The sequence below is a fragment of the Malaclemys terrapin genome, chromosome 3, assembly GCF_027887155.1.
Source record: "Malaclemys terrapin pileata isolate rMalTer1 chromosome 3, rMalTer1.hap1, whole genome shotgun sequence".
Classification (NCBI taxonomy): Eukaryota; Metazoa; Chordata; order Testudines; family Emydidae; genus Malaclemys; species Malaclemys terrapin.
The window spans coordinates 161,522,520-161,548,164 of NC_071507.1; the positions used below are offsets into that span (position 1 = coordinate 161,522,520).

The 25,645-nt window shown below is 39.0% G+C and overlaps 1 protein-coding gene across 12 annotated transcripts in view; it reads left to right on the forward strand.

The window, feature by feature from the left end:
* Positions 1-25,645, forward strand: part of DST (dystonin) — a 432,436-nt gene that overhangs the window by 365,289 nt on the left and 41,502 nt on the right. For all 12 annotated transcript variants that reach the window (XM_054022022.1, XM_054022027.1, XM_054022023.1 and 9 more), the window contains 11 exons: positions 2,939-3,157; positions 10,721-10,924; positions 13,816-14,047; positions 14,440-14,666; positions 15,404-15,526; positions 15,738-15,839; positions 17,501-17,602; positions 19,018-19,191; positions 20,019-20,174; positions 22,491-22,688; positions 23,340-23,468. In XM_054022022.1, the coding sequence (XP_053877997.1) occupies positions 2,939-3,157; positions 10,721-10,924; positions 13,816-14,047; positions 14,440-14,666; positions 15,404-15,526; positions 15,738-15,839; positions 17,501-17,602; positions 19,018-19,191; positions 20,019-20,174; positions 22,491-22,688; positions 23,340-23,468 (1,866 nt within the window). The remainder of the gene's footprint in view (positions 1-2,938; positions 3,158-10,720; positions 10,925-13,815; positions 14,048-14,439; positions 14,667-15,403; positions 15,527-15,737; positions 15,840-17,500; positions 17,603-19,017; positions 19,192-20,018; positions 20,175-22,490; positions 22,689-23,339; positions 23,469-25,645) is intronic.

Genomic DNA, 25,645 nt, shown 5'->3' on the forward strand with positions numbered 1-25,645 from the left:
ACACTGAATGAGAATCTTTCCATTGATTTTAGTGGGCTTTGGGTCAGGCCTCAAACAAGAGGTAGGAATAAATGGTCAGTTTTCACAGTGGAGAGAGGTGAACAGCAAGGTCCCCAGAGGATGTGTGCTGGGACTTGTGCTTTTCAACATGTTCATTAACGATCTGGAAAAGAGAGTGAACAGTGAAGTGGTGAAGTTTGCAGAGGAAATAAAAGTATTCACAATAGATAAGACCAAAGCAAAGTGTTACAGGGGGATCTTACAAAACTGGGTGACTGAGCAACAAAATGGCAGGTAAAATTCAACATTGATAAGTGCGAAGTAATGCACATTGGACAGAATAATCCCAACTACACACATATACATATCTATTAGCTTTTATCACTCAATAAAGAGATCTTGGAGTCACCATGGATAATTATCTGAAAATTTCAGCTCATTATGCAGCCGCAGTCAAAAGCCTAACAGGATGGTAGGAACTATTAGAAAAGTAACAGAAAATAAGAGAGAAAATATCATAATGCCACTATACACATCCATGGGGTGCAACATCTTGAATACTGTATCCAGTTCTGGTCACCCCATCTCAAAAAGTATATATTAGAACTGGAAAAGGTTTAGAGAAGGGCAACAAAGATGATCAAAGGTATAGAGCAGCAGAGAGACTAAAAAGATTTGAGTTGTTCAGTTTAGAAACAGATGAGTAAGAAAGGGATATGATACAGATATATAAAATCATAAAAAGTGTGGAAAAGGTGAACAGAGAAGTGTTATTTATCCTTTCCCACAATATAAAAACCTGGGGTCACTTGATGAAATTAATAGGCCTCAGATTTAATACCAGTAAGATGAAGTACTTTTTCACACAAGACACAACCTGTGATAGCCAAAAAAAGAACTAGAGAAGTTCATAGAGGATAGGCCCATCAATGGCCATTAGCCAAGATGGTCAGGAATGCAACCACATGTTCTGGGAGACCCCAAAAATCTGATTGCCAGAAGCTGGGAGGGGAATACATGGGTGGATCACTCCAGCTGCCCTGTTTCTACTCTCCCCTGAAGCTCTGGTACTGGCCACTGTTGGAGACAGGATACTGGCCTAGATGGACCATTGAACCCAGTGTGAAAATTCTTATGTTCTTATCTGTGGAGGCTATTTCAGCCAAGTGGCTAAAAGAGCCTGACAGGGGGGTTTGCACCTTCTCTTATACGGAGCTGGGGATGGGAGGATCTGCATAGTGGTAGATTCTCCCAGCCTAAAGATACTCAGCTCCCTTTTTGCTGGACAGTGGTAAGCAAGGGGGAGCATGAGTGCTCACACCTTGCATGGTTCCCCCAACTTCTAATGCATCTCATCCTTGTGCAGCAGAAAACCATCTGTACAGTTGCATGGGGGATCTCTGCAGCTGGGGAAAAGAAGGCTGATTTGCCCCTAAAATAAATAAGGAATTCAGTTTACTTAAGTAAATGGCTGTAGAAGTAAAAGAAGGTGATTTCATATGAGCTTTTGTTAAATATTTGTAATCTACTTAGTGAAAATTACCATTTATCTGTGTATTAGACTGTGTATTGTCCTCTGGATAGCATCTTTGTAACTTAATTTACATGCAAGACATAAACTCAGGATAGCTGTTCGTCCAAAAAAAGACACACTATTTCACAATCAAGTTTATTTATATATTTATTTATTTTCAGGGCTCTTGTGTTCACTGTCACATATTATCTTTCACAAGAATGATAACGTGAACTGCTTTCCATGGGAGAAATGTATAGCTACTTGCTATCTTAATTTGTTTATTACCACTTGCATAAATATTAACCATTAGTTAATATAAGCTAAAATATAAAAGAAACATGTCACACTTTCTGCTGACTGTTTATAAGACCAACCATGCCAGCTGAGGCTGTTGCCTCATTAGGTCTTGTAAACAAAGGAGTTTTGTGCCTGATCAGTAGCACTTTGATTTGAGAGTTCCAAGGAAAACTCAGGCTCTGCCAAGAGTCGTGGTGATGATTCTGTAGATGACAATCTTCTCCCAAACTGAGCTGTACTTGTACCCCAGTACTATACTAGTAGTCACTGTGCTACTATATCTTTTGGATAAGACTTAAAACCAAGGTCCTGACTACCTATAGTCACTTAAAGGTCATATGGCACTCTTCACCAGAGCAGGGGTTTAACCCAGGTTTTCTGTTCAAATTTAAACTTCCAAGTTATAATCCACCTATCTAAAATTTCACTTGTCGTTTCAGTTGCACAAGCTATCCTTCATATTGCCTTCTAAAGCTGCTATGCAATGTTGCTGGTTCAGAGCAACTGCTATGTTTTACGCTAGAGGTGGCTGAATTTCAATGGAGGGTGAAAGATAACTATTTATTCAGGGCCCTTAGGAGGCTATGCAGAGGGAGGGAGTAAGGAACCTCCTTCCTCTTTGCATTGCCTGCATAAGGGCTGCTAGAATAACAGTCACAGCTATGACTCTAACTCCATTCCTCCCACGTGCCAGCCAGTGGGCTGGGTGGACATTCGGAGGAGAATATACTGCACTCCTGACAGGATGACACAGATTGTTTACCCCAGTGCTCCCTTCCCCTCGTGGTGGTTTGGCTCCAATGCAGGGCTGTGCCTAAAAGTCACAATCAAGCCCACAGTTTGTAAGTTGTTCTGGAGCCCTCTGAATGAAGCCTAGAAAAATACAAGACATCACTAAAAATGTGTTTGTCTTGAAAACAGTGTGTCAAAATCTGTGTAAATTGGATTAGTTCTATTAACTTCAAGTACATTAGCACTACTAAGAGCAGAATTTGGGCTAGCTTCACTTAATGGTGGTGTAATAAATATAATAAGAAGCTTAGATACCTGGGTAATAGACATTGTGTAAATATCTAAGATTGAAAGAGAAATAAGTGCTGCTATTTCTTGCTAATGTTGTTTTAGAGAAAACTGGAAAGCCTCATACAGAAATATGATATGGTCTGTCAAATGAATGCTGAGAGGAACCTCCAGCTGGAACGTGCTCAATCCCTGGTTAACCAGTTCTGGGAGACTTATGAAGAGCTTTGGCCGTGGTTAACCGAAATAGAAATGGTCATCTCGCAGCTTCCTGCTCCAGCTCTTGAATATGAAACTTTAAAGCAACAGCAAGAAGAGCATCGGGTAAGCACACTGCTATTTTATAAAACAAAGCTTACACAAAGATCCCGTACATTGCAGCCTGCCTCCTTAGTACTGTCCAATTCTCAGATTCAAACACATTTGATGCAGTTGTACACTGTTAAAAAAAGTTATGTAAAATGATATTCCAAAATAAGTGCTCTTTATTTAAATCCTGTCACTGTTTGCCAAACTGCATATATAAACAAGGTTTTCTAGTAAAGGAAGTGAACACTAGAAACATGAAAGAGACTTGTAATTATAGCAGCAGATTTGGAATGTACAAAAGTTAAAGAGCTATGAAGTCAGTTTAAAAAGTTCACTTAGATGTCAGTGTTAGAACAAACTGAAAACATAAACAGATAAAAAACAGAATTGGGAAAGAATAGGCAAGGAACAAGATAAGAGAAATCTTGACTATCATAAGAACTAGAGTACTTGCTCTGAACCAAACTACCAGACTGATCCAATACAAGTAGAATCTCTCAGATGTTTTCTGAACTATGAGAATACTGTGGTCTAAATGGGTTTAGTAAGCAAATTGTATGTTCAGGGGGCTCACTTTGAAGATGTCTACTCAAAATGAGTAGATTTCTCATAACATTGCAGAATACTTGGAAGTCATTTTTATTTGTTCCTTTATTTCAGATTAATAATGCCTAGCAGTAGTTTAGGTGCTATATATATATATATAAAAAATATTATGGAGATATGCAAAAATTTGTCTTTTTGTTGATGTTATTCCTTTGGAGAGCCAATCTTATGTTTTTTATGAGCCAAGGAGATAAGACAACTAGATTTTCCAGTGTTACAGACAGAGAGGGCCAAGCATACAGCACTTTGGTTCCAGTGCATAATGTACGTGATTTCTAATATATAAAATATTTTTAGACATTTGCTATTACACTGAATGTAGGACTCAAGTGTGGATAATAAAATCACAAAATAAATGCTACATATTAGTTTAGTGAGCTGAATATGATCTTGCCTACAGACAAGATTATTTGCATTTGGTATAGAATATATCATTTTTTGTACATTAACTATTCAATGTTCATATTATATTCCTCGGTGCACTGATTTTACAGTGGATAAATATACTTAGCTCCATAGATTTAAAATTTTAGCGACTCACTTGTCTTGTTTTCTCTCAGACTTTAATGCAAATGCACAGTTCAGATATATTGGTTGATGTACAGTGGCTTCACCCAATTGCCTTCAAACTATGTGTATTGTCCACCAGAGACAAACATTTTCCATTAAGAGATTAAGACTGGGTATATTACATCATCTTTGCAAAACATGTTCCTTAATTACAAGCCTAATCTTGCTCACTTTTCTCACGCAATTAGGCCCATTGACTTCAATCATTCTGCTTGCACGAGGCCCGACATTTGTATTTTTACTAGATCATGCCATTAGCTGAATATTTGTTTGTTTAGCAGAAGACTAATGTTATATGAGTTTTTAATGAATAATGGATCTAAACTGAAATACTGATTTTCTGGAATTGTTTCCAAAATAGTTTGCCATGAGAAAGACCTTCTAAATCAGGGGTAGGCATCCTATGGCGCGAGTGCCAAAGTCGGCACGCAAGCTGATTTTCAGTGGCACTCACACTGCCCGGGTCCTGGCCACCGGTCCGGGGGGCTCTGTATTTTAATTTAATTTTAAATGACGCTTCTTAAACATTTTAAAAACCTTATTTACTTTACATACAACAATAGTTCAGTTATATATTATAGACTTATAGAAAGAGACCTTTAAAACGTTAAAATGTATTACTGACACTTAAATTAGAGTGAATAAAGACTCGGCACACCACTTCTGAAAGGTTGCCGACCCCTGTTCTAAATCATATCTAGCCCTATTTTATTTCTTTTTTAAAGTTTTAAATGTTAATACAGTGAACTGTATTTTTTTATTTTTTTATGTTATAGTTAAATAGTATTTGTTTTAGTATATCTAGAGTCATTTACTTCATTTAGTTAATCCTATTTTAATAACACAGTAAATCAATCTGGGTGAAATTTATCCCTGAACAGAGAGACACCTCAGTATCTGTTCACCATTTAAATAGAACTTAAGTGGATGCATGGACCTTGCGCTGTTCTAATGCCTAGGGGTAAACTTCCCCTATGAGTATACAAAACCCAAATATCTGAAATTTTGTAAAACCCTTTTCTCCATTTTTATTACTATAGCATACCCACTTATTTACTGCTTTATATCCTTTTTCTACCACTGCAGCTTGTTATAAAGGATAGGAATGCAACATACAGTCACTACTGATCTGGAGAGACAAGGTGGGTGAGATAATAAAGATTTGCCTCACCCACCTTGCCTCTTTAATATCTTGGGACCAACGTGGCTACAATGCTGATCTGGAGTCAGTTTTATGGAATGATTAGGTTTGAGACAATTGGTCTCTTTGCTTGTCAGTTACTTAGAATCCAGTGACAGACAAAACCAAAAGTGTTCTCTGTAGATAGTCATCCAGAAGTTCAGACTTTACTGAACTATCTGAACCTTTGAGGACCCCAATCATGTCGAGCAATCCTCCTTCCCCAGGTCCCACATTATTTGCCTCCCCTACATAAGCTTTGACTTTCATTGCTACATCGTTATTTTGGGGAAGAGACTGTTTGTCTCCTACCCCACCCAAGGTCTCATTCTTTTTCTAGGGGGGGCAGATGAGGTACAATTCGGGATTAAGATCTCCTCTGCTGAAGGGGAGGAGATTTATTTGCAGCATGATCCAGCTACCACTTCGTTGGGTCCTCACAATGCATTTTAAAATGTAAAAGAAAGCTTGGAATAGGAACAGTGTTTTTGCTTGTTCCTGGCTTTCTGTCAGGGACCAGCCTGCAGCCAAGCCAGTCTCCTGGCAACCCAGTGAGTGAAGCTGGCCCTGATGGAAGCTGTTTGTCCGCGCTACCTGATAGATGCAGGAATCTGCAGGCTGATACTTACGCTCAATAGCAGCAGCAGTCTAGTGGCTGCTTGCGTTCCTAGCCCACAGCTGCACATGGTCCTGTACCTTCCTCTACTGTCTCTAGTCTTGCTCCTGCCTCTGCCCCAGCCTGTACCTGCTCTAGCTCCAGCCACCAGCTCCTTCCTGATCTCTGACTGCTGTCTCAGACTCTCTGCTTCACCCTGTGACTGTGACTCTGGCTAGCCGTTCAGCTTAGGCTTTGGTTTCTGACTTCTGGTTCTGACTGTGACTCCAGTTAACCCTTCGGCTTAGGCTTTGGTCTCTGATGCCCAGCTATAACCTTGAACTTCAGTCCTGGACTTCCCCCATCTGGATTCAGCTCTGTCTGGTAGGCCGGACTCTTGCTTCAGCCACTTGGCTAGATCACCCACGACTCAGTTGCTGACACTTTGAGCAGCCCAAAAGTTTGAACAAGGGTGGGTAAGCAGCAGTACTGCCCTTCAGATGGATTCCAAAGAGGCAACTATGCTCCTGCTGGACACTGTGGGGTTCCTGCAGATCCTAGAGGCCCAGGTTATGGTTTTGTAGGTACACGCTGTAGACCTACAGGCTCAAATCTTCCCGCCCATAGCTGCCGCCCTAGCTTCTAGAAACCGGAGATTCCAATGCTGGATAAATTTGATGGGGACCGTAACAAGTTCTGTAGTTTCATGAATCAATGCGAGCTCCTGTTCATGCTATGGCCCCAGTCATTTTCTACTGACCGGACCTGAGTAGGACTTATTATTAGTCTGCTAACTGGGGAGGTTCAGTGTCTTCCCTCCTGGAGACTTCTAGCCCCCTGCTGGGGTAGTTTGAAGAGTTTGTTAGAGCTGTGGCAGTTGTAGTTGATGATCTGGATTGTATGGAGTCCACCAAGAATGCACTTAGAGGAAACAGGTCAGTTGCCAAGTTTTCCATAGAGTTCCATTGCCTGGCAGTAGACACTAAATGGAATGAGGTGATGTAGCACTACCATTTCTGATATGCCATAAGCGAGGAAATCAAGGACAAGCTGGCCTTTGTGGAGTAGCCACCTGACTTGGATGCCTTGGTCAAGTTGTGTACCAGTATTAATGATTGCCTGACTGAACACCTCTTGGAGAGAGAGTCAAGTTCCCGATCCCCTTCCATGTTCTCATCACAGGGGCCCAGGAAGATCAGCTGGGTTCAGCCTTGCCTCTCTGATGCAGAGAAGGGCTGGTGCTGTGCTTCAGATCTACACCTGTATTGTGGAGAATTTGGACACTAAGCCCTGGGACGTCCTGCAAAGAACTGAGCCGACCAGAAGAATCTGGAATATCTTTTTGAAGTGCTTGTAACCTTAACCAGCAACAGAGCAGCAGGTCACTTTTCTTTTCCAGATTTGATTTTGTCATCATGTACCACCCTGTATCATGGAATGGGAAGGCAGATATCCTATCCCACAAACACATACTTGCCGAGTCAGGCACTGCTCCCTTGGCTACCATTGTACACCTGTCAAATTTGACTCAAGGGACAGCAAACAGGATTGGATGTTCCTCATCCCATCCCTGTTTCCCCCTGACCCAAGCTACTAAGGTCTGTCAGACCCTAGATGCTTCTAACGTTCTGCCCAGCTCATGGTTTCATTTGAAGGATGGGCTGCTTTATCGTGGAAGGTGCTGTTATATCCCAGAGGACCACCCCAGACTTGAGGTATTAAAGATGTGTCACAGTATGCCAATTGCCTGCCATATTGTCTGCTTCAAAACCCAAGACCTAAGTGTTATTGAATTTCTGGTGGCCAACATTGAGTACTGGTGTTAAGAGGTACGTTAATTCCTGTGATCTGTGCTGTTGAAGCAAGTGCCTACGTGCAGAATCACTTGTCCTCCTTCAGCCTTTGCCTACCCCATCTCAACCCTGGTCCTTGGTATCCTTGGACTTCATCATAGGCTTCAGCCATCATCCTTGTCACAATTGATGTCCTCATTAAAATCGTGCACTTTATTTCCATTCACTCTCTCTCAACTGCCCAGGAAATGGCCCACCTTTTTTTTTTTCTAGATCATGTTGTTTTGGCTCCATGAGCTGCCAACAATAGTCCGAGATCAATTCATTTCCCATTTTTTGGTGCAAACTCTTAAGAATGAAATTGCTTACCTCCTCACCTTATCTGCCACAGACCAACGGGCAGACAGAATAAATGAACCAGGTCCTCAAGCAATACCTCCATTGCTTTCTCAATTATCGTCAAGATGACTGGGTCATCCTTCTGCCATATGCAGAATTTGCATACAACAACTCCACTCATGCATCCACCTGAGAGAGCCCATTCTGTGCAAACTGCGGTTTTCATGCTCAACTTCATTCAGTTGCACCTCCAGACTCCCAAGTCCCTACCACAGCAGATCTAGTTGCCCACCTTCACTGGGAGCTTATTGAATCTTTGAAGCTTCCAAGGAGGCATACAAATATCATGCTAATCCAAAAATGCCAAGTCACACCAACCCTGTCTGTAGGAGATACGGTCTGGTTGTCCTCCAAACATCTAAAATCCACCCGTTCCCAAGCAATTAGGACCATCAATACGTAGGCCCACTTAAGGTTATGAAACAAATTAACCCCGTAGTGTTTAGGGAATGCTGGAATATTTGAAGGTCCGCTGGAATATTTGAAGGTCCGCTGGAATATTTGAAGGTTTAGGGAATGCTGGAATATTTGAAGGTCTACATTCTATGTGTCTCTTCTGACACCGTACATGGAGAATCCCTTTCATGGCTACTCTACTCTACCACCACCTCCCATCAATATCCAGGGACAAGAGGAATAGGACGTCTGGGAAATTCTAGTCTCCAAATGAGTTTGAGGCAAACTCTATTATCTGGTGGACTGGGAGGGCTATGGACTGGAAGAGCAATTGTGGGAGCTGGTAGAAAACTGGTGATCCGGAAGTATGCCCTGAAACTAGTCCTACGATCTGTATAAGGCACACTTGAAGTGGGGGGACTGTCAAGAACCAGCTGCAGCAGAACCAATCTCCTGGCAACCCAATGAGTGCAGCTGGCCCTGATACAAGCTATCTGATTGACTGTGCCACCTGATTGGCTGCAGGAATCTGCAGGCTGAGACTTAAGCTCAGTAGCAGTTGCAATCCAGTGGCTGCTCAACACATTCCTAGCCTTCAGCTGTGCTTGGTCCCATCTCTGGTTCCACTGTCTCTAATCTTGCTCCTGCTCCAGCCTGCTCTACCCCCCAGCTCCTTCCTCACCTTGTATGCCTGGCTCAGACCATCAGCTCCCCCTTCTGACTGCAACTCTGGCTAACTCCTCAGCTTAGGCTTTTCTTTCTGACTCCTGGTTCTGACCCTCCGCTACTCCTTCTGACTGAGACTCCAATTAACCCTTCAATTTAGGCTTTGGTCTCTGACTCCGGTTATGTTCCTTGGGTTCACTCCTGAATCTGCCCCATTTGGATTCAGTTCTAACTGGTAGGCCAGACTCTTGCTCCAACTACTAGGCAAGACTTCCCACGACTTGGTCACTGACACTTTTGTAGCCCTGCACAGTGTACTCTGAAATGTAACTCCAAGGATCTTTTCAGTTTCAAAGTAGCTGATCAGTGGGACCTAATCAGGAATTACTAGGGTTCACTGCAACAGGAACGGGTGAGTCGTCCCTGCCAGAGGATGGAACCTGATTGGATAGGGAGAGAGTGAGCCTTCAGGTAGGATAAGAAGTCATAGAGGTGGGGAGAACAGGCTACTCACACAAACCCTTTCACCCACTATTCAGAAGATCTGTTGTAAAAGGTAGTAGAGAGCGGGAAGACATAGGGGCTAAGTTGGGACTTAGTACCAAAGACTTTAACTGATTTTCTAAGGACTGGATTTTATTTTCAGGGATGGGTCAGTTGGGGCCAAATTGATGTGCTTGTCTCTGTCAAAAACCTAGCATGTATTTATAAATCCTGGGGTCGGGCAGACTGTGGTCTTGTGACTGAAACAGGGAAACGGAACATGTAGATTTTATTCCCAGGTCTAACATTCGCTTATTTGAACCTCTCTGTGTTTCAGTTTTTCCTTCTATAAATCCAGGATAATAAGACTTTCCATATCTACATCACAGAGTGCTTTGATGCTAATATAATGTTAGTACGGTACTCTGCGTTTGTTTGATGGAAGGCACTATGTAAGTGATAAGGATTAGTACTAACCTCAAGGTGCATTATGTCAAGAGCAGATATCCAGTGTTGTTATGCAAATATCTGTAATATTACTGTCATTGCAAGAATTACAGACTCTAATATGAAATGGAGTGTCTGTGGCCAGGATCATATGCACAGTTAGCATCTTGGATATAATAATATGTTCTACATTATTTACTTCATAGAGCTTCCTAGTCTATCTTTAAATGTAACATTTTGTGCCTGGATAGCTATTCAGTGTTGGAAAGAGAACCATCACAGACAGGCCAATGACTGACTATAGTCAATGTGATTTGTGCTGTACTTTAGGATGAAAAGTATTTGTTTAGAATTCCTTGCCAGCTGGATGTGTTAGAAGTGCAGACAGCTGTAATGTGGCGGTGTAAGCGTAAGAAACTGATAAGTTATTTGGTTTGTTATAGCAACTGCGTGAGCTGATTGCTGAACACAAGCCTCATATAGATAAGATGAACAAAACTGGCCCTCAGTTGTTGGAGTTGAGCCCAGGAGAAGGTTTTTGTATCCAAGAGAAATACGTGGCGGCTGACACCCTTTACAGTCAAATTAAAGAAGATGTCAAAAAGCGAGCGCTGGCACTGGATGAAGCCATTTCTCAGTCTACTCAGGTATCAATTTAAACTCCGAGTAACTGGGTTCATTCAAATGGAAATATATACATTGTCATTAGGCTATGGATTAACCATAAAGGGCAGGTTTATCTCCCGTACCCACCCACATGGCCTGTGAATGCTCAGATCATTGCTCATGGCATTGTTTTCCTGTTAGTCAGGGGGTTATAACTTTTTATATTCATCAATATACTTGTGCTGTCCTTGCAACATTTTATTGACACATGGCAAATCATTTTGAAGTCATTATTTAAGGAACATCTGAATGCTAAATATGGGATGTTACCTTCACCTTCATTCTGGGCAAACATTTTTTCTTCTACGCATATTAGTAATCCATGCTGCCCCCTATGGACACCTGAGTCAATCAGCTAAGTCACACATACATAGTTGGAACTCACAACATTCAGCTACCAATGCAGACCTCTACCACTGAAGGTGAAGGAGAATCTCCATTAAATAGTAGTAGTAGAAGGGTTTACATCTTCTTTGTAGACCAGCCACTAGAGAATGAGATAATCACAAGCACTTGAACATATGTACAAACTGCTAGCTAGTGTTTTATAATTAAAATTTATGTGCAGTCATCAAAACGGAACCCCCAGATTTTACTAGATTTCACATTTCATTACAAACTTAAAACTCTGATGAGGTTCTTAGGAAAATAAGCTAAGGTTCAGGAACCTTTGGAGTGAACCTGAGTTGGTGTATTATTATGCATCAAATCCTTGAGACATTTGAGGTTTTACGTGGTTTCACTTTTGAACTAGCTGAAATTCTGTGTTTTTAGTTTCACTTCAAGATTTTATGAGTTCACTCAAATTCAAAACAAATTCAGTCAGATTCAAAACAAGTTCACTCAAATTCAAAACAAAACTCGCTGTGTGTGTGTGTGTGTAAAACCATACAGCCCAAAGCCAGAATAAAACCACTACACTGTATACAGCTCTACTGAAACAACTTCTCCCTCCTTCCCATGCACTGGGGAACAAGTAATGGTATTGCTAGTCTCTCCAGATCTAGAATACTTTCCCAAATGCTTCTCTAAGTAACATATGTTAAAATGCTCCTCAGGATATGCCTTTATATACTTTTTTTCCTTGGGTCATCTCACTATGTTTCCAGACTGCTGACTGTGTGTGTACAAGCCTGTGAGCACCAGCTGGTATCGTAATGTGCATTTTCCAATTCTTATGTTGAACCATCATACTTTTAAGCATTCTAAAACAATCAAAGTACATATGCTGCTGAAATACAACTACCAGTAATTATTTTAGATGAAAATATTGTTCTGTACTTTAAGGGTTCAGTCCTGCTGCCATTAAAGTCCATTGGAGCTTACCTCTATACCTTTAAAAATCAGGCTACTCACTTTCTATTCTAACCTCAATATTGAGTGCCAGATATATAAACACAAAAGAGTTTCTCTATGTAAAGAAGAAAATCATAGATGCATGCTCATTTGTAACTTCCAGAGTATCAGTATGTTGAAAAGCTGCTTACATATTTAAAAATGTGTTGAGATTAAATTTATATATGTTTATAAAAATGTATGTACACATGACAAAAAGAAGACAATAGAATTTGTTTTGATATAATCCCTTTTTATTAAAATATCCCAGAGTGTATTGTCATAAACATATAATATGGTGGCGATGTAAGCATTTGCTTACACAATCTTGGAAGTATCCGTATCTAACTCATCAATGTGTAAAGTGCATTAGGCTATCTTATACATGAAAGGCACTGTGTAAGCCCAGAAGCTGTACTGTCTTATAGATATACGATATTCCCTATTAAAGTTAAGGACAAGTGTCCCATTCACTTCAGTAGGAGCAAAATCAGGCCCAATGAGTTAATCAGCATTTTAAATTTTTTGTATAAAATGTTCTGGCATGCAAATTAGAGCAGAGTAGAGCAAATCAGAGAAGAGTTAAACTAATTTAACTTCAGTTTTTATCACTTATATAGGATTCGGCTTCATAGTATCACAATAAATGTAATAGACATCTGAATATAGTAACAGCTGCATCTCACCCTTAGTATATACTTCACAAGCATGTAGGATATTCACACACATTCTAACAAATACATCCTAGTTTATTAACATCATTCACACATTCTGTTGATAAGTCAGATGTATAGTCAATCTCCCACAAGAAAGGGGAAATTGTACTTTCATTGGATCTTTTCAGTGTAAAGGAATTGCTCTTTGTTTCACTTCAGATGACCCTGCTCTCTCAGGTTCTTCCACAGTTCTTCCAGGTGTGTTAGATACTGCTTATAATAGATATCTGGACTTACTGCCACCACACAGTTAGTTCATAGCAATTATCTGACACATCAAACCCTCATCAGTGTTTCCATGCACAACCTTGTTCCCAGTGTGAAACATTATAATAATACATATCCTTAAAATAACACAAAGCTTTGTGTTGAATACAGTCACTTCATATACATGTTAAAGATGAAAGTGGAAAACCCATGGCTCTCTAAAATTTGGAACAAAGTAGTCTATTAATTAAACAGGACTATAGTCAGGTAAATGTTGTTGGCAGGTGAAACAATGCCCCTCTATGGGTGAGCTGTAGGGACTGAACCCAGGACCTGTGGATCCGAAAGCATGAATCTCTATTGCTTGACCTAAGGACTTGGTCTGTTTGTTTAGAGGCAGTAGCTGTCTCTCAGAGCTCTCTGTGTAGCCTAGTCATTAGAAAGGGATAAAAAGCTACACAGTATTAGAGCACACCATGCAACTAGGGATGTTTAATATGTTAGTTTATCAGTACCTTTCTTTTCAAGGAAATCGTCAGATGTAGGTCTTTTGATTGTTTTGTCTTTCCTCCCATTTCCTTTCCTCCTCACCCCTCCCTCTTTTATGCCCCCAGTTTCATGACAAGATAGATCCAACCCTCGAGAGTCTGGAACGCATAGTTGAACGTCTGAGGCAGCCACCTTCAATCTCAGCTGAGGTTGAGAAGATTAAAGAGCAGATCAGTGAAAATAAGAATGTGTCAGTAGATCTGGAAAAACTTCAGCCCGTGTACGAGACACTCAAACAGCGTGGGGAGGAAATGATAGCTCGCTCAGAGGGAGCTGATAAGGATATATCTGCTAAAGGTAATAATTTATCTGAGAGAGAGAAAGTTTCTTTCTAGTTGAAATAAACAAAGCTGTGGTAAATAAAATCTTCATTTTTCATTCAAATAAGCTAGCTTATTTTTGAATGTTCCCATGTAGAAGGGCCTTAAGGTTTAAAAAAAAGCAATCTTCTTGCTTTATAAACGGTTGTCATAAATCAGACTTTTGGTGGGTTGTTTTTTTTTTTTTTTAAGTGCTATGTTAAATGATTCTGTTTATCATTGTTGTGGGTATTTTACAACCAGAATTAAAAAGCTAGATGGTTTCCTCCATAAGGAGTATATATGTGACATATGTATGCATGATGTATCACTATAAAAGTAAACATAAATGTTGGTTGCCCATGTAATAGAGTCCATTTGCCTATTTAGCTGTTCAGGATAAAATTAAACAAATGGTCTTCATCTGGGAAGACATCCAGGCCTTGACTGAGGAAAGGGAGGCCAAATTGCTGGATGTGATGGAGCTGGCTGAAAAGTTCTGGTGTGATCACATGGCTCTTGTAGTCACTATTAAAGATACTCAGGATTTCATCCGAGAACTGGAGGGACCTGGAGTTGACCCCTCTGTGGTCAAACAACAGCAAGAGGCTGCAGAGGTCAGTAGAAAGTATTTTTTTACGTTTAAAGGATTTTTTTTCCTATACAGATAGGAAATGTGATCTTTTTACAAAATTACCATGAAATACAACAGGAGAATTCCTTCAGAAACCAATAGGGATAATTACATAGAAATTAACTATAACAGTATTTCAAGACTGCATGGCAAATAATTAGTATATCAACACTTTTGCTTTTTGTGCATAGATGTTTCAACATGTGAGTGTCTATAGGCTTATCTGTGTCTCTGTGCATATGTTAAATATGTAATTGAAATTAAACAAGTCATACATATTTTAGATACTCTGAATATTATGTAGCATTTAAAAGAAATGAAATTAACATGCTTTCTTCCAAGCCTGCAATCAGTTATACTGATTATAACAACTTAGCAGCAGGAATGGTGACCACTGAAAAACAAAAACAGCAGGTTGAAGAACTCTAAATGAGTAAAGCCTTCTAGTCTGTACTTTTTACTTTTGTACAAAATCACTTATTCTTATAAGCCCTGGTTTTCATTTAAATGAAGGCCACTTTAAACCACTCTGTCAATATAAAGGGGCATTATAAGTGAGCGTGCATTTATGCTTACTTCAAGGTCCTTTCACATTGCCAGAGAGATGTTACACTTGTGACCTTAATATAAATAAGAATCAAAGCCGATAAGCAACTGTATCTATATTCTTGAGTTTTAAAATATAGCAACATTGAAATTTTTAATTTTTTCTCCTTTTAGGCTATCCGAGAAGAAGTTGATGGACTGCAGGAAGAACTCGATATGGTGGTAAACTTAGGTTCTGAACTTATAGCTGCTTGTGGAGAGCCTGACAAGCCTATTGTCAATAAGAGCATAGATGAGGTATGAGTAACATAAATGCTTAATACTAATATGTTATAATGTTTGTGTACTGTAGAATGGATAGTCCATCAGAAAGTACTTAGAAGTAGTGTAATGTTACAGTTTTGGGGCCAGCTGAACTCAGTGACAAAATCCACTGACTTTAATTAGAACAAGGTTTGGCCCTGAAGTATCCAAAGCCTGACTGAAATATTTCACTATTTAATTGCAGCTGAATTCAGCTTGGGATACTCTAAACAAAGCATGGAAAGAGCGGATAGACAAACTTGATGAAGCCATGCAAGCTGCTGTTCAGTACCAAGATGGACTGCAGGTAAGATGGTTATGATATAGCTAACAAAATCTTGAGTAAGAAAGGTTATCATGTTTTATGTGTTAGAAAAAAATACCATATTACTGGGTAGCTGTCAATTGATGTCATCTGTAGAATTATGATTAACATTTTCATCAATAAACTGAAGGATTTTCACAGATTTGTTGCATAATATCATAAATATGCTGGTTTACATTCTTAGTATAATTATTTACTTTTCATATTGTGTTTAAATTTTGAGTTAAAGTTACATTGTTTATTACTAGACTGAGAGCAGCTTTTATTTGTTACCACACATTTGCATGGTAACCCTGCTGATAGGCAACATTCCATTGTGATACATTCAGTACTTCCATTAATATGTAAGTTGATGCTGTGTCACAATGTTTACATGAGCTAAAAGGGAAATAAAAAAACAAATTAAATAGTTCAAGTCCTAAGTGCTGCAATTTTCCTGGGAGAGAAGACAAATTCAAGGAACTCCATTTTACTGCAGATCTTTCATTTATACAATAAGTACAAGATTTTGCATTTTCTGAATTAAATATGTTATTCATTTCCATCATGCTATTTATATAGTTCTTTAGTACATCATTTTACCCAATCAGAACACCTCGTGCATGTAGCCGATTTACCTAAAAAAGTCTACAGATAAATTTCCCATCTACATACAAAGTCTGTCTGCATTTTTGTCTACCACGAGTGCAGGATTTGCCCATTCTTGGGAAACTGTCCTGTGGTGGAGAGCCATCCTCCTTCTTGGCTAATGGCAGAGGGGCCATAATACCAGTTCAGAGTGGAGGCATTCTTTTCCCACTGCAGGCCCCGGCTGCTGTTACAGCCCTCCAGGGCTGTTGGCATAAAACAGAGCACTCTTGAGGCTGTTCTACATTATGTCAGGAACAGACAGATTGGCTGGAAAGCCTCAATATTGGGAGGAGACATAAATGTAACTTGAAGTTACTGTTGCACCTCCCTACTGAGCTTGATCAGTTGCAGCTCAGATCAGCCCAGCATGGAGCCTTACATGTACTAAATGGGTCTAATTCCACACTCGGTATACAATTCAAATTCACATTGACTTCAATGGGAATTTTTGTTCACATTGACTTCAGCGGGATTTGTGCCTAATTAGTCATTAATAAAAGCCAAATTTTATTCAGTGACATCAACTATAAAAATCAATCTCAATAAAGGATGAGAACGCTACAGAAATAGCAATTCTGTACTGTGCATTTGCTATAATAGAGGTCCCATTGAAATCAGCGCAATTATCCAAAATAAAGTACTGTGTAATATAAGTAACTATGACAGAATCTTGCAGTTAATAAAAGTCCAATCCTGCACCTCTTACATGCATATTCCTGGCATTGAAATCAGTGGGTTTTTTGTATATTCAGGTATTGCAGGATGTCAATGTAATCAATATTCGCTGCCTTGGATTGTCAAGGAACTTTTTAATAACTTCATTTTTTCCAGATTATTTTCGTATAAAGAGGGTAATGAAATTATTTCCTGCAGTAGCAGATAAACTCAGCAATATCAACATGAGAATTATACTTGTATTGTACATAGCTTTCAAACTGTACCTCATGACAAGATTAATCATACTGTTTTACTTAATATTATCTTATACTGCAATTTAATGTTGTGATTTTCAGGCAATATTTGACTGGGTAGATATTGCTGGCAGTAAATTAGCTTCAATGTCACCAGTTGGAACAGATCTAGAAACAGTGAAGCAGCAAACTGCAGAACTGAAGGTATGAACTAGCTGTTTATTTTTCTTATTTCATGATTCTACATATTTCAGCAGCCAAGTGTAGTTCTATAAAAACTTCCAAATATCATAATGCTTTTACAGTAAGTAGCTTATTGTATCTGGGTGAAAACCTTTGCCACCGACTTCAGCGGGGCCAGATTTTATTCTATGTAAATATGATTTGAGAACTCCGAAAAAACATTTGTTATAACATTGATTTCTGTTAAAAAGTTATTTGAAGATATTTTTCCCTTCACCTTTTATTTTTCTCGCTCGCCCTGTGTCAGCCACCTTTGACCTCCATCTGGAATGTGGGTGGGCAACTTCCTCCAAAGCCTCTGACTCCTGATGTCATGGACCATGCCTAAATACACAAACTGAGATCACATCATTTCCACTAGACCCCACTGGGCTATGAAACAAAGTTCTAAGCCAACTCTGAATCCCACTGTATGGAAATATGATTCATTATGGTCATGACACCAGCACGTTATTATGCATGTTTTAAATAGGAAGCAGGGGTGTGTAGTGGCTAGTGTAGGAGTTGGGAGTCAAGAGTCCTTGGTTTAGCTCCTGACTGTTACTGACTCACGGCATGGCCTTAGCCAAGAGGATTAATATCTTTCTTCTTTTTTCATGATATCACTTTTTTTATGAATCATAACCACATATCTTACAAAAATCTGAGTGAAAAAAGAATCCGCTTGTTGCCTCAGTTTGCCAGTCTGTAAAATAGGATAACTGACTACTGAAATTGCTTTCAGATTTTTCAGTGAAAGGTTCTATGTAAGTTCAGAGTAGTATATTATCTCAGCCCCTGTAGCCAGAAATTACTATTGCCTTTGCCACAAACCAGAATGCATGATAGTAAACAGTCTTACATTCTTTATCTTCCTATGCACATGATTACCAAAGGGAAGGAGAGTATTTTTGGAGACCTTAACATGTATCTTTGTCTTTTCAGTTAGCTGGGATCTTCTTGATTTAAAGCATACTGTAAATACAAAAACAAGGAGGAGTCTGGTGGCACCTTAAAGACTAACAGATTTATTTGGGCATAAGCTTTCGTGGGTAAAATACCATCAGGTGCATCTGAAGAAGGAGGTTTTTTACCCACGAAAGCTTATGCCCAAATAAATCTGTTAGTCTTTAAGGTGCCACCGGACTCCTCCTTGTTTTTGTGGATACAGACTAACACGGCTACCGCCTGATACTGTATATAAATATTGAATCAGGAAATACATTACCATTGTTTGCAAATTATTACAACACATTAGAACAGGAAAAAGAAAATGTTAGCATCATGGCAGCTGACAGCGTTGCATGTAATATTTTAAGCACCAGTATTTCTACTGTGTACAGTGTGATAGTTACCTGTGAGAAAAATGATTTTCTGTATGTTTGTATTTACAACAGCAATTTAAGATGGAGGCTTATCAGCAGCAAATAGAAATGGAAAGGCTAAATCATCAAGCAGAACTGTTGTTGAAGAAGGTTACAGAAGAAAGTGACAAGCACACAGTTCAAGAACCCCTCTCAGAGCTCAAACTGATGTGGGTCAATCTAGAGGAGAAAATTATTAACAGACAGGTGAATGAAGTTGGGATGGGAGTTTGTCAGATGTGATGCAGAGCTGTCAGCATAGCTTTTTGTTACGCACTGTTTGTACCAGCCCATGTAACATATTCTTTCTTTATGTTTTAGGGATTACAAATTACCGAAAGAGTGTTTCACATTTTACTGAGTTTTACTTTACGATTTTCAAACACTTGGCAGCATATCACTTCCTGTGTCAAGTATCGAATCAAATCCTATTTGTTTGTTTCATTTTGTTTTTTGATGGTATTTTATTGGTGGTCGAAAACTTGTAAATACACACAGAAGACCAAATACAAAAATAATGTGTTGAACACCTCTTTTTCACACTTACAAATAAGTCACTTCAGCGTTCTTTCCAAAACACTAAATTATCAAAATGACACAGGCAAATTGAAAAATGCAGTGCTTAGAAAAGTTTGTATTCATTTCTAAATTGAACCATTTCATTGAAAAACCAAAGCTCATTAAAAAGACCTCGGACCAAGTAGCATTTAAGTTCAAATCAAAATATAAATAATGAAAAATGCAATTAATTCTGTGCTGAGATAGCCAACATTCTGTATCTTGTTTTATAATAGGATCTGGAATGGCCAAGAATTTAAGGCTATATAATGGAACTGCCAACTCAGCTTTAACTATAGAGCAGTTGCTTGAGCTAGGATAATGTTGCTGCTCTCTGATTAGTGCTCTGACTATTGGACTCAGGCTCACCATTCGGTGAAAATGGAGTCTAGTGGCATTCTATGCAGTTTAAGCCAGTTAGATCATTAGCTTCATAAAATAATTTCATTGTTATTTTTATTTTATTTTCACTATAGCACAAGCTGGAGGGTGCCTTGTTAGCTTTGGGGCAGTTCCAACATGCCCTGGATGAATTACTGACATGGCTGACGCACACAGAAGACCTGCTGAATGAACAGAAACCTGTGGGCGGAGACCCCAAGGCTATTGAAATTGAACTTGCCAAACATCATGTATGTAATTATACTGTGTTCACTGAGATGTTAGTTTGATGTTTATCTTAAGCTATGTTTCTTATTGTAAAGATTTGCACTTGTTAAATAATTGTCTTAGAGGTTTTCAAGAGACAGATTAAGACTGAGAGTGCCGATCTAGAAGCTATAATGACTGCTGCATGAATAATGTTACTGTCTCTCCTCCGGCCTCCATTCTTCCTCAGTATAGATGGCATGTGTTCGAGCACTGAGCCTGGCACTTCCCCTGGGGCTGTATGATTCCACATTGACCCTTAGTCAGGTCAGGGCCCATGAAGTATACTTCAACCCACACACAGCTGGGCCCCAACCTCAGAAGAGAACAAAGAATCAATATTTTTGGAACTACAAAATTGCACCTCCTTTGGCTCAGACTGTCATGTGCTCTGCTGCTCCCATACACCCACCGACTATCGGAGTAACCTATACCTTTGCCACTGTCTCTCTGCAAAACATTATTAATTGTTAATTATTGTTATGACACCTCTGGACCCCAATCAGGAGTCCATTGCACTAGGCAAATGTGAAAGGTCCTTCACTTTCAAGAGTATCTTCTTGGAAGAAGAATTCTCAGCTCTTTTGTGTGGCAAAATACTGGTTTTGAAGGTATGCTTTCATAGGTCATGCAGATTTCATATCAGGTTCCAATCCTTAAGTGTCACCTCTCCTTCCTTCAGAATAGCAAAAACATGCATTTTAAATTATGTCTTGCAAATCACTTTAAAAAGTACTCAATATTTTAGTTCAAAGTCCTCTCAAGACCAGACACAATGCACCAAAACTGACTGTATAGAGAGAACTAAGACATTTCTCTAATATACATGACCAACTTCAGAATGGGGCCCTCTTAAAATCATTACAGAAACCAGAGTCTGCTCCATATGTCTCTCGCCTTCTCAGTGAAAGGAAGTGTTTTACCACATTAATAGCACAGCGACATCACTGATTACTCAATCTACCTTGAGTGCTGAAGGAGTTCAGCAAACACATTACACAGCATTCTTCCTGTTCTTAAACTGGAGTTTATAGGCTAGGGAGTTCACAGAGTGCTGCTTCCTGTTTTAACATGGAAAAACATTCATCTCTTGAGAACTTGGGAGAGAATAATCTTTGTCCTGAGGGAACTTCATCAGGAAGGAAGGAATAAGAGGCATCTGCTTCTGGGAATAACCCTTTATTTTTCCTATTGGGGGACATATTTAAAATAACTATGGTTTCCCCAGTGCTTAAACAGAAATAAGAGTGATAATATGAGACCCTTCCTATACACAAGGATCACCATTGGCTTAAAGATTCTTCTTTCCACTGAGTTTGTGCAATTGACCTCTCCATGTATTTTATTTAAAAAAATTTTCAACTTTTTATCTTATCTCCATATTCTAATAATTTTGGAGGTGGCTGGAGCCCAGGATCTGAGAAATATCAAACTTGCATTTTGCAGATTGGGCCCTTTGTTTACATTTTTTCCTGTTCTCCCCAACCCCACTTTCTAATTTTTCTTATTTCAGATTTTAAAACAATTTCCCTCAATTGTAAAAACATTTTTGTCACCGTCTGAAAATAACACCTTCCCAGAATGCACTGCCAGTGCCATACATGATTTCAGGAGGGAGGATGTTCTGTGTTCTATTTACCAGCCTGGAGTAGTTGATAGGAAGTTATATGACCATTCCCCAACTTCAGGGAAGTTTTAACTGCCATGCTAGTTTGGTATAACATGAAAGATGACACTGAGATATGGAAAAAAGGCAGCCTGGCAACCTCGGTGCTACAGCTAGTGCTGGTATGGGAGCCATCAAAGGATCTATCTCTTTTTGTTCCTCTTCCTCTTATCCCCTCTGGCAGCCATCAGCAGTGCCTACCTCACCCCAGGCCTCATTAGGCCCAGGTCTTGTCCTCCAAAACCACAGGCACCACAGAAAAGTGCCATTACAGGCAGGTCTGAGGGAGAGAAAGAGGCATGAAGTGACACAGCAATCTGAATACTGGGTATCCTGCATGGTGGCAACATACCCTCAGCAGTACAAAAAACATATCCTAACTTTGATTGTTATTCAGAAGGAAAATGTTATTTTATTTGAGTATAAAACTGAAATGTATAGCTTGGCTCAATGGCTTAATATTGCTTTCGATCAAAGTGAGATTCATTTATACTACCTTAATTAGGTGCTAAAACCTGTGTTGATTATGAATATTCTCTCTAAATCATAGTTGAAATTCTTCAGTGACTGTGGGCACCTTAATTAAATTAATTATAAAAATGAACAGGCCTACGTGTTTGTTTTTTTCCTCTAGGTGCTACAAAATGATGTGTTAGCTCATCAGTCCACTGTGGAAACAGTTAAGAAAGCAGGAAATGACCTGATTGAATCAAGTGCTGTTGAAGAAGCAAGCAATCTACAGAGCAAGTTGGAACTTTTGAATCAGCGCTGGCAAAATGTGTTGAAAAAAACAGAACAAAGGAAACAGCAGCTGGACAGTGCCTTGATCCAGGTGAGCAGGAAGTGAAAACTTAAAGGGATAACTAGGAAAAAGGGATAACTTGCATTAAATATACAGATCTGTGTATTACGTGCGGGTCTAAATCAAAACCATGGATGCAAAAATACCTGAGTTTTGGGAGAGTTTGGATCCAGATGTATATATCACAGTTGGCCACTATCCTTTAATAATACTGACCCAAAAGTCTGAATTTTGGCCTGCATTTTTAAGAATTGTGTGGGCTATCTGCACAGGAGTGAATTTCACTCTGTGTAGGTGAATTGGATGTTGGGCTTGGTCTCAGAATTATTTCTGTAGTCTTTATTTATGTAGTCTTCTCTTATAGCATATATATATATATATATATATATATATATATATATATATATATATATATATATATATATATACACACACACACACACACACATATATATATTATAGTTTTATATGATTTGGGTTTTCAGGGATATGTTCAATGGTACACCATTTTTTTAATTTTATGTAGCAACTTTAAGTGCAACTTAAAGATTTTTGTTTAGGAATTTTCTTTACTTATTGTAAACCTGTGATTTAGTATGTTGCCAAGCTTCTTCTGCCTCTGAGCTGCTATCACAATTCAAAACATTTAAATATGTTCTGAAGTTATATGGTGTAATTTAGGCCCAAGGTTTCCATGGTGAAGTTGAAGATATGCAGCAATGGCTGACAGACACCGAACGTCAGCTGTTGGCATCAAAACCTGTTGGAGGTTTACCAGAAACTGCAAGAGAGCAGCTTAATACCCACATGGTGAGTATCTTAATATTAGAAGGTTTTGCAAATGGTCTAGATTTCAGAGGGCAGGTCTTCACTACCCGCCGGATCGGCGGGTAGTGAATGATCTATCAGGGATCAATTTATCGCATCTAGTGTAGGACCCCGCGCCATGAGGTCACGAGGTAAGTCGATCTAAGATACGTCGACTTCAGCTACTCTATTCTCATAGCTGAAGTTGCGTATCTTAGATCGATCCACTCCTAGTGTAGACCAGGGCAGAGACTAACAAAACTAGCATGTTTTCTATATCAGAATGCCTGTACGGGACATTAACAACTTCTACTAGCAAAAACGAAATTGTAATTAGCAGGGTTGCAAAAGTAATCATTTAGCATCTGCCAAAGTTAATTAGTTTTCACTGTTGATTAACATTATGACAGTAGTGAAAACGGTTTTGGGAGCTCTCGTTTTCAGCAATAAATATGGAAATGTTTACTGTTTTTGCAGTGAAATTTACATTTCTTCTTTCCTCCCTTATCCTCAAAATTGTATCTTTAATTTCCAGAATAAATATTCTTAAACAGGGATATACACAGCCTTGAAATAGCAGGCTCAATCTTGCATTCTTTACCCATCCAAAACTCTCATTGAACTCAACAGCAGTTGGGATTGAGTAAGGACTTTGAGATCACACACAGAGCCTATTTTATTTAGAAAGGGAAAGTTAGCCATGATGTCTGAATTCTTCCCTTCCTGCCTTTGTTAGAGAAATCCTATGAAAAGATTTTTTTTCCCACATAGAGAACCTGTAGAAGTGGGTTGAAAGATGCCTTGATTTAATACCTCACTCCAAAGGATGGCATCTCTAGTAATGCACCATCTATGTAATATTATCCTGCATTGTTGTTAACAATGGATATGAGCCCAAGTCCTAATGTTTAACTTGAACTCATGATCTTCTAGCTCAACTATGAGAGTGATACCTATTGATCTTTATATACTTAAACTATTATGTGTCTGACACAGTTTCCATTATAAATTCCTATTGTCATATGTTCATACTTTGACTGTAAGGATTGTGAAACAATATAAAATGTCTTTTCCCACTAGTGATTTTTGTTTCAAAATGTGATAATTTGGTTTTTTTTTTGTTTGTATGTTTCTGAGATGGTAAAATATATGAAAATATTGCTTTTCCAGATTATTTATAGATGTACACAAAAATAGTTTATTATTTTAGAATGGATTGTCGGAGACTAGAAGATAATGCGAAATAAAACATGGTATTTTGAAAAAAAGAAATGCAAACACCCTAATAATTTGCTTTATAAACAGATTAGTATCCATTCAGGGCCTGATCCAAAGCCCCACACTCCACATTTAAAACAGCTTCCTATGTCTTTACCAGATCATTATATCTGTTATGGATTGCTGTGTAAATATATGAGTGACACATACATGTATACCATAAACAGAATAGTAATAGAATTCTTCACATGTATATAGAATTTTACTTGAGGACTTCAAATTGCAATTGAACCTTACAGCACCTATGTGAGATATATATAGATATAGATATAGATATATAGTGTTAGCCTCATTTCTGCATATTGAAAAATTGAGAAACTGAGGCCAATTGTTGTTGCTATTATTGATCATATCTTGCAATCTCCAAACCTGCCATTGTGTGATACAAACCCTGGCAATTTGTGACAAGTGATCATGTGGAACCTGTGTTTCTTTGTTTGTCACACCAAACACATTTTTTAAGGGCACAGCCTATTTTTAAGGTTGTATATAAAATAAACTGGTTCCAGTTGGCGGGGGGATAGAGGGATAGAGAGGAGCAGGAAGCCCAGAGCTGCCAGAGGATCATCTCCTCCTGCTCCTTCCCCACCAGCAGCTCTTGCTTCTTTTCCTGCGGAACTTTGCCCTAGTTTGGGAGGGAGAATCTGCTCTGATGCAGCACATGTATTATAATCAAGTGTGGTACACTTGAGGGGCCTGTTATTAATTATTTGTTTTATGGTAGTGGCCTCCCATCAGGATAGGGATGTATGTATGCAGTGTTAGGAGAATAGGATCCCAAGTATAAGTTGGTCAGAAAAGAAGAGTATGTGTAGGTACAACTATGTTACTTATGCTGATTTGGCATTCAGTAGATGTGCACAGTGACATGCCTAGTGGGTGAAGAGAGATGCAGAGGGTAG